Raw genomic sequence first — 13,948 nt, 5'->3', positions numbered from 1 at the left:
TGTGCAAGCTGTTCGTTCTATATGCACTTATGCACCCTAAGACATCAGAGGTGAAGGCTTTTGAACTGAGCGCTGATAAAAAGCCAGAAGCTCTCCTCTTTAGTCCTCAGATGCGGCACCCATGGTTGCCAAACAGGTTGTCAAATTTTGACTCGTCTGAATACAGAACAGTTTTCCACTTTGCAACAGACCATTTTAAATAAGCTTTGGCCCATAGAAGATCATGTTTAGATCACACTTGTTCACGCTTTGCATGATAGAGCTTTAACTTGCATTTTTGGATGGCACAGTGAATTGTGTTCACAGACATTGATTTTTTTGTTAGTATCCCTAAGCCCATGCAGAGATATCCATCACAGAATCATGTTTTTACTGCAGTGACATCTGAGGCCTGAAGAACACGGGCATCCAATATTGCATTTCAGCCTTGTCCCTTGTGCACTTGTGCAGATTTCTCCAGGTTTTCTGAATCTTTTGATGATGTTATGTACTGTAGATGATGATATATTTAAAATCTTTGCAATTTAATGTGGAGAAACATTAATTGGAAATCGTTGGACAATTTTTAGACACAGCTTTTTACAGATTGTCTGACCCTATAGCAAGTGGCTTGTTATGGGGCAGACAGAGAAGAACAGGAGCCAAGGTCGCTGGTGCACCCCAGAATAAGAGGTTTGGGGCTGCTCTGTGCAATACCATTGGACAGAGCAAGTAAGTATAACATCTTTATTTATTTTAATAGAAAAAATTGCCTTCAGAAACACTTTAAATAACATGCTTTGGGATGCCTTACACCTGCACGTGAAGCTGCAGTGCAGTAAGATGTATGGCATTAAAAATGGCTTGTAAACAAACAGGCTAGGCCATATTTAGTCAGTGATGTCCCCCGGGATCCCCGCTGCTGTATCTGTATTCCACCAACACCAGGAGTCTGTCATTTGCAGTGAAAGTAGATGCGAGTCAACATTCACAGGCTTTGCTCATCTTGATTGACCTAGATATACATTGCTTAAAGATGTACTTGACATTTTTGGATTTACACTAAGAAACGTTTTTTAACCACTTAGGGACCGAGCCTCTTTTTGAGATTTGTTGTTTACAAGTTAAAAACAGGTTTTTTTGCTAGAAAATTACTTAGAACCCCCAAACATTATATGCTTTTTTTTCTAACACCCTAGAGAATAAAATAGCAGTCGTTGCAATACTTTCTGTCACCGTATTTGCGCAGCGGTCTACAAACGCATTTTTTTTGGAAAAAATACACTTTTTCGAATTAAGAAATAAGACAGCAGTAAAGTTAGCCCATTTTTTTTATATTGTGAAAGGTAATGTTACGCCGAGTAAACTGATACCCAACATGTCAGGTTTCAAAATTGCGCCCGCTCGTGGACTGGCGACAAACTTTTACCCTTAAAAATCTCCATAGACGACGTTTAAAAAATTCTATAGGTTGCATGTTTTGAGTTACAGAGGAGGTCTAGTGCTAGAATTATTGCTCTCGCTCTACCGATCATGGCAATACCTCACATATGTGGTCTGAACAACGTTTTTCATATGCGGGCGCTACTCACTTATGCGTTCGCTTTTGCACGCAAGCACGGCAGGACAGGGCACGTTTACATTTTTTTTTTTCCTTATTTATTTTACCTTTTATTTTTTATTTTTACTCTGTTCTTAAAAAAAAGTGTCACTTTTATTCCTATTACAAGGAATGTAAACATCCCTTGTAATAGAAAAAAGCATGACAGGACCTCTTAAATATGAGATCTGGGGTCAAAAAGACCTCAGATCTCATATTTACAGTAAAATGCAATAAGAAAATTAAAAAATCTTGTCATTTAAAAAAAAATAGCCCTTTAAGAGCTATGGGGGGAAGTGACGTTTTGACAGTGCTTCCACCCTGCAATGGTATGGAGACGGGTGGGGGCCATCTTCCCCTCACTGGTCTCCATGCCACTGACGTGAGAGGATCCGATCACCTCCACCGCTGCCGACTAGTCCGGTAAGTGGCGCAGCGCTCCGGAGCGTGGCGGGAGGGGGGCCCCTCTCCCGCCGCCGATAAAAGTGATCTTGCGGCAAATCCTCCGCAGAGACCACTATTATCGGAAACTGGACCACTGGCCAAAAAAGAAAATACCAGGGTTATGGCAGCTAGCTGCTGCCATAACAACGATATTCCTCTTTAAACTTAAGACGTATATCGGCATGCGGTGGTCCAGAAGTGGTTAATATCTTTTTCAATAAAGGATGTTTCCACAATGTGGTTGCTTATGTTCATTTTTTTTTGGTTAATGAGTAAACATTACTTATACACATGAGGAGAAGGGATATCAGGGGCCACATTATTCTAAAGGGGGTGTCCAGATTAAATAGCCCCCCCCCCCAAAACCCCACATCCTTTTTAGGGGACAGAATGTAGGGGTGAGACCCTCTTCCCCATCAACCATCATACTACATTGTCATGAAAAGGTATTTATATCCCTTCAAATTTTCCATATTTTGTCATGTTACAACCAAAAATGTAAATATGTTTTATTGGGATTTTATAGACCAACACAAAGTGGCACATAATTGTGAAGTGAAAGGAAAATGATAAATGGTTTTCCAAATTTTTTACCAATAAATGAAAGGCGTGGCATGCATTTGTATTCAGCCCCCTTTACTCTGATACCCCTAACTAAAATCTAGTAGAAACAATTGCATTCAGAAGTTAATAAATAAATAAATAAATAAATATACCGCGCTAAGTGCCACAAATGTTAAATAAATATCACATTTGAAAACTGATGCGACTTTGAAAAATCGCTAAAAAGTCCTATGCAGATAAATTGAGCTGAGTGCCACAAAGATTAAATACAGTTGCAATAAAAAGTATGTGAACCCCTTTGGAATGATATGGATTTCTGCACAAATTGGTCATAAAATGTTATCTGATCTTCATCTAAGTCACAACAATAGACAATCACAGTCTGCTTAAACTAATAACACACAAAGAATTAAATGTTACCATGTTTTTATTGAACACACCATGTAAACATTCACAGTGCAGGTGGAAAAAGTTTGTGAACCCCTAGACTAATGAGATCTCCAAGAGCTAAGTGGAGTGAGGTGTCAGCCAACTGGAGTTCAATCAACAAGATGAAATTGGAGGTGTTGGTTACAGCTGCCCTGCCCTATAAAAAACACACACCAGTTCTGGGTTTGCTTTTCACAAGAAGCATTGCCTGATGTGAATGATGCCTCGCACAAAAGAGCTCTCAGAAGACCTACGATTAAGAATTGTTGACTTGCATAAAGCTGGAAAGGGTTATAAAAGTATCTCCAAAAGCCTTGCTGTTCATCAGTCCATGGTAAGACAAATTGTCTATAAATGGAGAAAGTTCAACACTGCTGCTACTCTCCTTAGGAGTGGGCATCCTGTAAAGATGACTGCAAGAGCACAGCGCAGACTGCTCAATGAGGTGAAGAAGAATCCTAGAGTGTAAGCTAAAGACTTACAAAAGTCTCTGGCATATGCTAACATCCCTGTTAGCGAATCTACGATACGTAAAACACTAAACAAGAGTGGATTTCATGGGAGGATACCACAGAGGAAGTCACTGATGACCAAAAAAAACATTGCTGCACATTTACAGTTTGCACAAGAGCACCTGGATGTTCCACAGCAGTACTGGCAAAATATTCTGTGGACAGATGAAACCAAAGTTGAGTTGTTTGGAAGAAACACACAACACTATGTGTGGAGAAAAATAGGCACAGCACACCAACATCAAAACCTCATCCCAACTGTGAAGTTTGGTGGTGGGGGCATCATGGTTTGGGGCTGCTTTGCTGCATCAGGGCCTGGACGGATTGCTATCATCGAAGGAAAAATTAATTCCCAAGTTTATCAAGACATTTTGCAGGAGAACTTAAGGCCACCTGTCCACCAGCTGAAGCTCAACAGAAAAAGCATGTTGCAACAAGACAACGACCCAAAGCATAGAAGTAAATCAACAACAGAATGGCTTAAACAGAAGAAAATACGCCTTCTGGAGTGGCCCAGTCAGAGTCCTGACCTCAACCCGATTGAGATGCTGTGGCATGACATCAAGAAAGCAATTCACACCAGACATCCCAAGAATATTGCTGAACTGAAACAGTTCTGTAAAGAGGAATGGTCAAGAATTACTCCTGACAGTTGTGCACGTCTGATCTGTAACTACAGGAAACGTTTGGTTGAAGTTATTGCTGCCAAAGGAGGTTCAACCAGTTATTAAATCCAAGGGATCACATACTTTTTCCACCTGCACTGTGAATGTTTACATTGTGTGTTCAATAAAAACATAGTAACATTTAATTCTTTGTGTGTTATTAGTTTAAGCAGACTGTGATTGTCTATTGTTGTGACTTAGAAAAAGAATATGGGCTTTGGGGTAACCAACCCCGGGACTTTAATGGTGTTTGTATTTTTAAAACATAAATTCATCAGAGTTTTAGATAGAATAAAAAATGATTTTTATTTATTTAAACATTTAATTTAAATTAATTTAATTTAATTTAAAAAATCACAAGACATGATTATAGTACAGAAAGAGAAAATTTTGATCATGGTCTTGTCGGCTACTGAATGAGCCAGACGGGAGGTATACCTTCCTCCCCCATCAACTTTTTACATTGCTCCCTATCCATTATCAGGATTTTAACCTGATATATACTCTAGGACCTGGCTCATTTTGGATGTAAGCCCTATATGCACTAAGCACTTTTGAAATTTTTCTATTTTGTTCATCTCGCCATTGAGTGAATTTTTCCAGTTTCACGGTGGATGTGATTCATGGACAATATTGATTCTATAAACCTACACTTTTAGAAAGGACTCCACCTGCTGTTTATATTGTACATCTCTGCAAACACTTTTGAAGACCCATCTCTGAAGGAAAGCAACCCTAGAATTTATCTTATTGATTTCAATCTTGAGTTTATATACATATTTGATCATCAGTTTGGTTAAATATGATGCCACATGACAAGTCTCCTGAGGAAGCTCCAATGAGCGAAACATGTTAAGCAAAGTGGTATCTTTTGTGATATGTCACAGAATTTTATGGAAAAAAAAAATTCTCTTTCTGTACTATAATCATGTCTTGTGATTTTTTTTAATGTTTGAATAAATAAAAATAATTTTTATTCTATCTAAAACTCTGATGAATTGATATTTTAAAAATACAAACACCATTAAAGTCCCGGGGTTGGTTACCCCAAAGCCCATTTTCTTTTTCTACTCAAAAATTTGGGATGTGGTGTTTTCTATTTGGTCCCTCCATTCCTAGCTTTATTTATTGTTGTGACTTAGATGAAGATCAGATCACATTTTATGACCAATTTGTGCAGAAATCCATATCATTCCAAAAGGGTTCACATACTTTTTATTGCAACTGTAGATATCACATTTGAAACCTGGTGCGTTTCTAAAAAATCACTAGAAAGTCCCATACAGAAGATTTGTTGCAAACATCAATAAACTTGAAGCAATAATAAAGTCCCAAATCCCAATTGAAGTGCTCGTGCTCTACAAAGTGGATATGAATCCGTGCTTGATAAGTGCTTAATATGTGCTCACAGGACAGTGCCCCCACATGGATGTGAGCTCACCCCTCCAAATGGACCAACTATTTCTAGTTTGGTCAAACATACATGTGGGGCAGTCCCTGTGGATTTTCTGTGGACTGATGTGGTTCGGGATCGATACTTCCTTTATATGACTGGATATGATAAAGAGGGCCTCATTCCTCTATATACTAGTGTTGTTTGGGGTAGATGTTCCTCATGCAAATTACAGAAAAAGCCTCATTGCGCAGCAACGTTTTTAAAACATTTATTCTATATAAAAACTCACATGCAAGGGTGCCTGGTCCGCAGCATCGTGTCATCGTGACACACTTCCAGTCCCGAAAATCAACCAGTATACCGCGGCGGCATACCACTGCAGTTGGGCAGATTTCCTAGGAACTTGCCTGCTGTTCATGCCGGGTTTACAGGCACCCTTGCATGTGAGTTTAATTACTATGTTTTTTATATGGAAATGTAGGTTTTCTCTTCTGTGAGATATTGGTCTTTATGAAGAAAATGTATTTACCTTATTTTGGCAGATCTGATGGGCTGCTCTTGGATGGACATCTGGAATTGTTGCAACTTTGCGACCCACATTCAGATCAAAAACCTCTACAGCACGATTAGTTCCAGCTGCAAGTACAATATCTAATGAACCAAATGTTCAGGATTATTTAGCATTTGTGATTAAAGGTATACTAAACACAGACACTATAGTTCACATTATACATTTTAATTATGTATTTTGTAATTATGTATAATCCCTCCATTGGCTTCTGCTCACCAAATGAATTAAGTTCAAAATACTAACAACAAGAGATAACTAGCATTGAGGTCTCTGTCGACCCGTGGGGGTGCTTATTCCATGGGATAAGAATACCAACTAAGCAATACGTAAGAATGTTACTCCCACAGCTTTTAAATGCGGCTAAAAGCCTTATACCTAGACATTGGCAGGAACCCAAAAAGCTCACCATGAAGAGCTGGTGTAATAAAATAAACAAAATTCAAAACTTAGAATATCTTAGGTTCAGTGATGGAGAGGGAATAGAGGAATTTGAAGAGAAATGGCGGGAATGGATTGATTATAAGCAAACAATAAGATTTGCAGAAATAATGGGAGCATAGGTCATAAATCGTAGTAGAGGAAGTATAAGATAGACACATATCAGGAGAGGAGGATTAGTGGAAAAGAATAGGATAGACTTGGAGCGAGAAAGGTAGATGGGGAAGGGAGAGGGACTGATGGGGGGGTGGGTTGGGTTGGGGGGTTTTGGAATGGGAGTGGGGGTTTCTTTCTTTGCTGTTAAGAATGTATTAAGAAATTGTGTATTTTAATGATACAGCAAGGTGGTATCCACGCTATATGTTATATTTTTTTGACACAGAAAAATAAATAAAGATATTAAAAAAAAAAATACTAACAGCAACTTACAAAGCCATCCACAACTCTGCTCCCAGCTACATCACTAACCTGGTCTCAAAATACCAGCATAATCGTTCTCTTCAGTCCTCCCAAGACCTCCTGCTCTCTAGCACCCTTGTCACCTCTTCCCATACTCACCTCCAGGACTTTTCCTGAGTCTCCCCCATCCTATGGAACTCCCTACCCCAATATGTCTGATTATCTCCTACTCTGTTTGCCTTTAGACGATCCCTGAAAACCCATCTCTTCAGTGAAGTTTATCATGCCTTCACCTAACAACTGTACTTCAATTTTCTCCATTAGCTCCTCCCCCACAGCTATTACCTTTTTTATCACTTGACCCTTCATTCTAGATTGTAAGCTCTAAAAAGCAGGGCCCTCTGATTCTTCCTGTATTGAATTGTATATAACTGTACTGTGTGCCCTCATGTTCCAAATCACTGCGCAAACTGTTGGCGCTATATAAATCCTGTATAATAATGTATCTGCATCATGCCTGTGCAGTTATTTAAAGAAAAAATAAAACACCCTCTGGATACCTTTCCCAATGCTGCCATTTAGCGCTAACGTGACTTTTACACATCTTTCCCGTGTACAGACACACATTGGGGGAGGGGCTTTTGTCTCTGCTGATGAATGTTCCATACGTAAGCAGAGAAAGCCTGAACTTTGACTCTGTGTCACATGACCAAAATAAAATGCTGTCTAAATTGACCCTAGTACAGTGTATGAATGTAGGTTAGGAACCATAGATTGTAAGCTCCTTGAGGGCTGCCAGGGACTGATGTGAATGTACAATGTATACGTAAAGTGCTGCGTAAATTGATATATATATATATATATATATGTACCTGAAATAAATTAATTAATTAAATGCCTTCATAATACTATTTAAAAATACACAATGAATATCAAATAAATGTGTTACATCATAATAGAAACATTTTAGTAAAATCCAATATTTATTATTCTTAGTCAATAACATGGTGTGGGCGGAGTTATCAATCAAGATGTAATATCCCACCCAAAGTGTGTTTTGCTAGTTAGTGGGCATTGAAGAGAAGGAAGTGGGCTATCATTTATCCAGAGTGTATATGCCCACATATGTGACTGTACAGGTAAGATCATGGAGGAAATGCCCTGCATTGCAACTTACAGAAATCCGAACATGTGCACTTAAGGGGAAAAGCTGCCGCTCTACAGAATCTGCAGCTGCAAAAGGGTCACAGACAGGAGGGAGGGACAAAGAACTGTAGGATCAACCAGGTTTTTTACAGAATACAAAGGAAAAAACATTTAGTGAGTATGATCAGCATGTAATACTGCATTTATTGACAGGTTTTATTGTTGTGGGTGTAATGACACTGTGACCAATGAAAAACTTGGAAGCTGATTGGTTTCTATGCAGAGGTGCACCAGATTTTGCGCTCTCTAGTTTTAGTAAATCAATCTAATGCCCCGTACACACGGTCAGATTTTCCGACAGAAAATGTTCGATGGGAGCTTGTTGTCGGAAATTCCGACCGTGTGTAGGCTCCATCGGACATTTTCCGTCTGAATTTCTGACAAACAAAATTTGAGATCTGGATCTCAAATTTTCCGACAACAAAATCCGTCCTCGTAAATTCCGATCGTGTGTACACAATTCTGACGCACAAAGTTCCACGCATGCTCTGAATCAATTACAAGACGGAAGCGCTCGGTCTGGTAAAGCTAGTGTTTGTAATGGAGATAGAACATTCGTCAATCTGCAAATTTTTAAATCTTTAATGCAGCGCATTCTCTTCTTTATAATGTTAGAATAATGAAGTTGTTTTGCTGCTCATATTCACACAGTTCTGACAACCTGATTTCTTTATTATTTCTCATGATCTCATGAATAATTTTTTTTTCGTCAGATCTCCATAATAATGTTTAGATCTCCTATTTTTTTTTTTTTTTTTTATAGTGATCTCCATAATTTTTTCTTTCGTTTTGTGTCAAGTTACCACAACACCATTAATATCTTGTATTTTTTAACCTCAAGGAGGTTGGTGTTGGTGTCCCTTGTTAATTTGACATTGTATTTTTGAAATGTACCCGCCTACTCACAACTGTCCTTTTTGAAGTTAAACACATAGGCAAGTATTTGTGAAAAATAAATAGCCGTTTATTATGGGTCATAACAAAATAAAGAGGAGGGCAATGCTGGCGAAACTGGTGAAATTTGCGAAGCCTTTGTACCCCAGGGCACACATCAATTCTTTTAGTCCAAATTGGTGGCCTGAGGAGTCCTTATAATAGTGAGCACAATCCGGTCGAGGACTACAATAGATCAGGAACAGCAGCAGATGACATATATGTCATCAGGCTGTGGTCTTACAACAGCCTGCATCTTTTGTCAGACCAGACTGAACCCAGGCCATCACTCTCTTGTCTTCCTTCCAGGCTGTGGCTCTGGTGTTGTAGTTGTGGCAGGAGGTGGAGGTGGAGGAGAACCATGGTTGAACTCACAAACGTGGCTTTGGCTTGTGAGTTTGCCCCTCAAGCCCTTATTTAGGGGTTGTAACATAACTTCCTCACATAAGAGGTGTTGGCCCTCCTCCATTTCCTGCATTTTGCAGGCTGCCATATAGGCATAGTCGTCTTGATTATTGGGGGGGGGTTCTGAGGGCCGCAGTAGCCTTCCGAAATAGGCCAAGTGCTGCCTCCTCCAATTTACTCCTCTTCCTGGGACTTTTTTTTTGAAGGCGGAGGGGAGGGACCTGGGATTTGGTCAGGCTACTGGGTCTGGCCACCTCCTGGCTGCCGCTTTCCCCCGCCACCTCCTGACTGAGACTTTCCACGGCCTCCTCCTGGCTGAGACTTTCCTGTGTATGAAAAAGGGACATAGTTTTAGTTTTTGGTTCATCAATCACATATAATTTTCAGCTCATGACTATTGCAAATTGAATGTTAATAAATAGAAAAGACTATCATTCTGACCCCAGCATTTTTCATTTTTGTCCCAATCATTTGTGGCTACTACTGTCTATTGATATGTAAAACACTTTGTAAAATCAGAAATTAAAGATCAATAATAACATCTAGTTAACATCATTAATGATTTGACTAGTAATATGTGGAACAATGCTGTTCCTGGCTCAAGCTGGGCTCCTTCACTTCTTCCTGGGTGGAAGGCCCAGGTTGGACATCAGAAGCCCCAGCTGAGGTGGAAGGAAGCCTTGAAGGAAGACTGGAGAGTGCTGGCCTGGGTTCAGTCTGGCCTGCTAGAAAATGCAGTCTTTCATAGTACCACAACCTGGGTACATAAATGTCATTTGCTGCAGCTCCTGATCTCTGAGAATCCTGGACCTTCTTGCGCTCCCTATTATAAGTGCTCCTCATGCCACCAATTAGGGCCTTCAAATAGGGGATGTCTGCCGTGGGATTCATTGGCTTCACAAATTCCAGCAATTGATCCAGCGCTGCCTTCCTCTTTGGTTTATTGTTATAAAAGGGGTGGTTTACCTGCCACAGACAGGTCAGCTCCCTGTACATAGCAATGAATATGGGGATAAAGTCCTCATCATTGAATAGATCCATTTTCTCTGCAAGACACAACACAAGACAAACCCTAATGTCAGGCTAAACTCTCATAATCTTGTCCCAATATAGGTCTCAATCTAGAAGTAGTATAGGCCACTGATGCACCAAATAGTACCTTCGTTCTAATGATTGGCGCTTCTGATACTCCTTCCTCCACTCACATATTGTATGTATGACACACACGTGTTACGCTTTATATACACTGCTCATGCGTGAAACTCCGCCTGCCCCGACCTTCTATCTAGTATATTCCCTACCCCTTGTCTTTCGGCGCAGTGGGAGAGCACATGGCGGAGACAGAGCAGGAGCCTGAGGGTAGCAGCAACAACAAGAAAAGCCCATAGCCACAAACGTCCCGATCCCGGAGGATATTTAAGGCCTCAAATATGGCCTTTATAGAGATGGTGGAGACGGTGGACATCTTCAAGAGGGCCAACTATGATGGAAAGCATGGACCGTACCCAAAAGCAAATGTGAGAAAGGCCAAGATCATGACTAAAAAGTCTGCAGAAGAATTTTGGGGTACGGCGATCCAAGAATCAACTGAGGAAACGATGGTCAGACCTGAAATTGAGGGAGCAGGATCAGTACAGAAGATGGGTTTGTAACTAGAATGAAATGCAAACTTGATTCAGTGTAAAGAGAGGACACTCAGCACCTGTTTATACATCTGGACGCAGGAGCACTAGTGTGGGACACCAGAACAAACTTTTTAGGGTGTCCCACACAGGTGCTCCAGTGGATACTAAGGGTCTCTACATGTGTGATACTTTAACAAAAAAGGTAAGTATACCAGCTTTGTAAAGGGAAAAATTCATGTCTTCAGCTTTGAACTCTGCCAAAACAGACAATTGTACGACACTTCCAAGCAATGTTTCATATTCCTATTTCTTGCCTCAAATATCTGTGTGCTAAGTATACCTTTACTTTATTCACATAGGGGAGAAAAGACTCGGGATGTCTGAGGTCACCAGGGACCCTCAACCTCCTAAAGAAGGGGAAATCCAAAAGAAACAACCAGAGGATGTGAAGGAAGGACAGGTTTATGAAGTGGGCGAAATAGTGACCACAACAGGTGAGTGTCTGAGACCACAGCTTCAGGTAATAGACAGATGCCTGCATATTTATAATACACGGTGTGTTTTTTTTTTTTTTTAGGTGATGTGGATGTTGCTGAAGTGCACAAGTCCTCATCGGGGAGATCATGGTGTGCAATCGGATTTACAGAAGATCAAGGAAGACATCAATGATGTGGAAAAAGACTCAAAAACATAATTGATGTTTTAGGCAGAATCGAAAATACAACAACATTTCTAAAATTCTTTCTATTTTTCTAACTTTTCTCCAAAATTTTGAAAGCCAAATTTTGAAGATGCACACAGTGTGTCAACATGTGCTATATGCCATCACGGGATATCAAGGTACGCGTTTTGGGGGTGCAACCCCTTCCTCGCAACTAAAGTAGATGAGAGGAAGGGGGTGGCACCCCCGAAACATGTCCATTGATCCCCCATGATGGGAGCTAACACATGTTGACATTAGGTATGGGATCAGGAGGGAAATCCCCATTTTGACTCTAAATTTGTGTGCATCTTCAAAATTTGTCTTTCACAGGGGTGACATCACCCCATCTGATGGAAGGCAATATCAACACAGTTTGGACATACAAATGTCTGATATTGCCTTTACTTTGTCAAAGTTGAACTTTGTTCCTGAGTTGTGTATTGTTTATGGTTTTAAACATGCCTGTTTTAACACAAAAAAGGCTATTTGTACTATCCAAAAAAAAAATGTTATCACTAAAATATGTTGGTTTGTTCAAAAACCCTTTTCTAACGCACATGTGAATGTGCACAGAGTAAAAAGTTTTCTACTCAACAATGTGTGGCTTCTTCTTCCAAGGCTCAATAACATTTTTTGGACTAAGTTGGTGTTTACACTGAAATGTGGGTTATTTACTAAAGGCAAATCCACTTTGCACTACAAGTGCAGTTTCGTGTGCACTTTTGCAGTTCACTTGGAGTGCAAAGTGGATTTTCCTTTAGTAAATAACTCCCACAGTGCTTTATAATTTGCCACAATCGTGACTCACCAAAATTCATTTGTGGTGCTGAAAATGATGTATATTTTTATCAGTAATGCATTACATACATTAACAACAAAAACAAGGTGTGTGTGTAGCAGACCCACAACATAATAATATTTAGCTGAAGAAGAGATTGTTTGCAGACTCTATAACTTTCACACAGACTAAATAATATACACTTATTTTTTTATTTTTTTTTTACCAAGGATATGTAGCAATATAAATTTTGGCCCAAATTTATGAACAACAATGACTTATTGGCAAAATCTTATAATAGAAACAATTTTCGCTCTTTTTTCGCTTATAATTGCAAAAAAATGAAAAACCCAGTGGTGATTAAATACCACTAAAAGAAAGTTCTATTTGTGCGAAAAAAAATGATAAAAATTTTGTCTGGGTACAGTGTAGCATGACTGAGTAATTGTCATACAAAGTGTGAGAGCACTGAAAACTGAAAATTGGTCTGGACAGGAAGGGGGTAAACGTGCCCTGTATTAAAGTGGTTAATGAGAACCTTAAATTAGATTAAAAACACATAAAACTACTAGATATAGTCACATAATGTATAGAAGAAAGGGAAAGGTCTGGTATCACCAGTGACGCACTTCCATCCCTAAAATTTGCAACAAAAAAGAAAAAACTTGCCCTGGGACTTTACATGAGGTGGGCACTGCTAAGCCAATAAAAGTAACAGCAGTAAATACAGTATATATTTATTCAGTAAAAGTAGTACATTCATTGATATCATCAGAAAAAAACAATTCATACAGAGTACATATAAATGGGTAAGGTAAAAAAGGTGGTACATTCGTGTATAAACAATCACATAACATACAGACATCAGGTGTACCCGACATATTTCGTGAGTCCCAGCTCGCTCTTCAGGAGTAGATGTGTATGAATTGTACCACTACACATAGCCGAACCAGCGGGTGTGCAGCCTCCAAACGGTGGCAGCAGATGTCTCGCCAGGGAGCTGAGGAGGCGGAGCCAGAAAGAACCCCACACAGGGTCGATTGGGAGGGAAGCAGTGCATAGACAGAAAATGTATGTCCCTATTGGTCTCGCTATATCCATAGTATGTATTGACTGAGTGAAGTAAGTGTATAAATGCATGAGTAGTAGGTCCCAGCAGGAAGCCTCCACAAGTATGTTTTTTCTGTGTATTCAGTATATACTGTATTTACTGCTGTTACTTTTATTGGCTTAGCGGTGCCCACCTCATGTAAAGTCCCAGGGTGAGTTTTTCCTTTTTTGTAGTCACATAATGTATGAGT

At 39.7% G+C, this 13,948-nt stretch overlaps 1 protein-coding gene across 2 annotated transcripts in view; it reads right to left on the bottom strand.

Moving 5' to 3' along the window:
- WDR27 (WD repeat domain 27) overlaps window positions 1-13,948 on the bottom strand; it is a 608,839-nt gene that overhangs the window by 317,035 nt on the left and 277,856 nt on the right. For both annotated transcript variants that reach the window (XM_073627863.1, XM_073627864.1), the window contains one exon: window positions 6,119-6,240. In XM_073627863.1, coding sequence (XP_073483964.1) covers window positions 6,119-6,240 — 122 coding nt within the window. The remainder of the gene's footprint in view (window positions 1-6,118; window positions 6,241-13,948) is intronic.

The sequence above is a fragment of the Aquarana catesbeiana genome, linkage group LG04, assembly GCF_042186555.1.
Source record: "Aquarana catesbeiana isolate 2022-GZ linkage group LG04, ASM4218655v1, whole genome shotgun sequence".
Taxonomy (NCBI): domain Eukaryota; kingdom Metazoa; phylum Chordata; class Amphibia; order Anura; family Ranidae; genus Aquarana; species Aquarana catesbeiana.
This window is presented reverse-complemented; position numbering and strand designations above follow the sequence as displayed.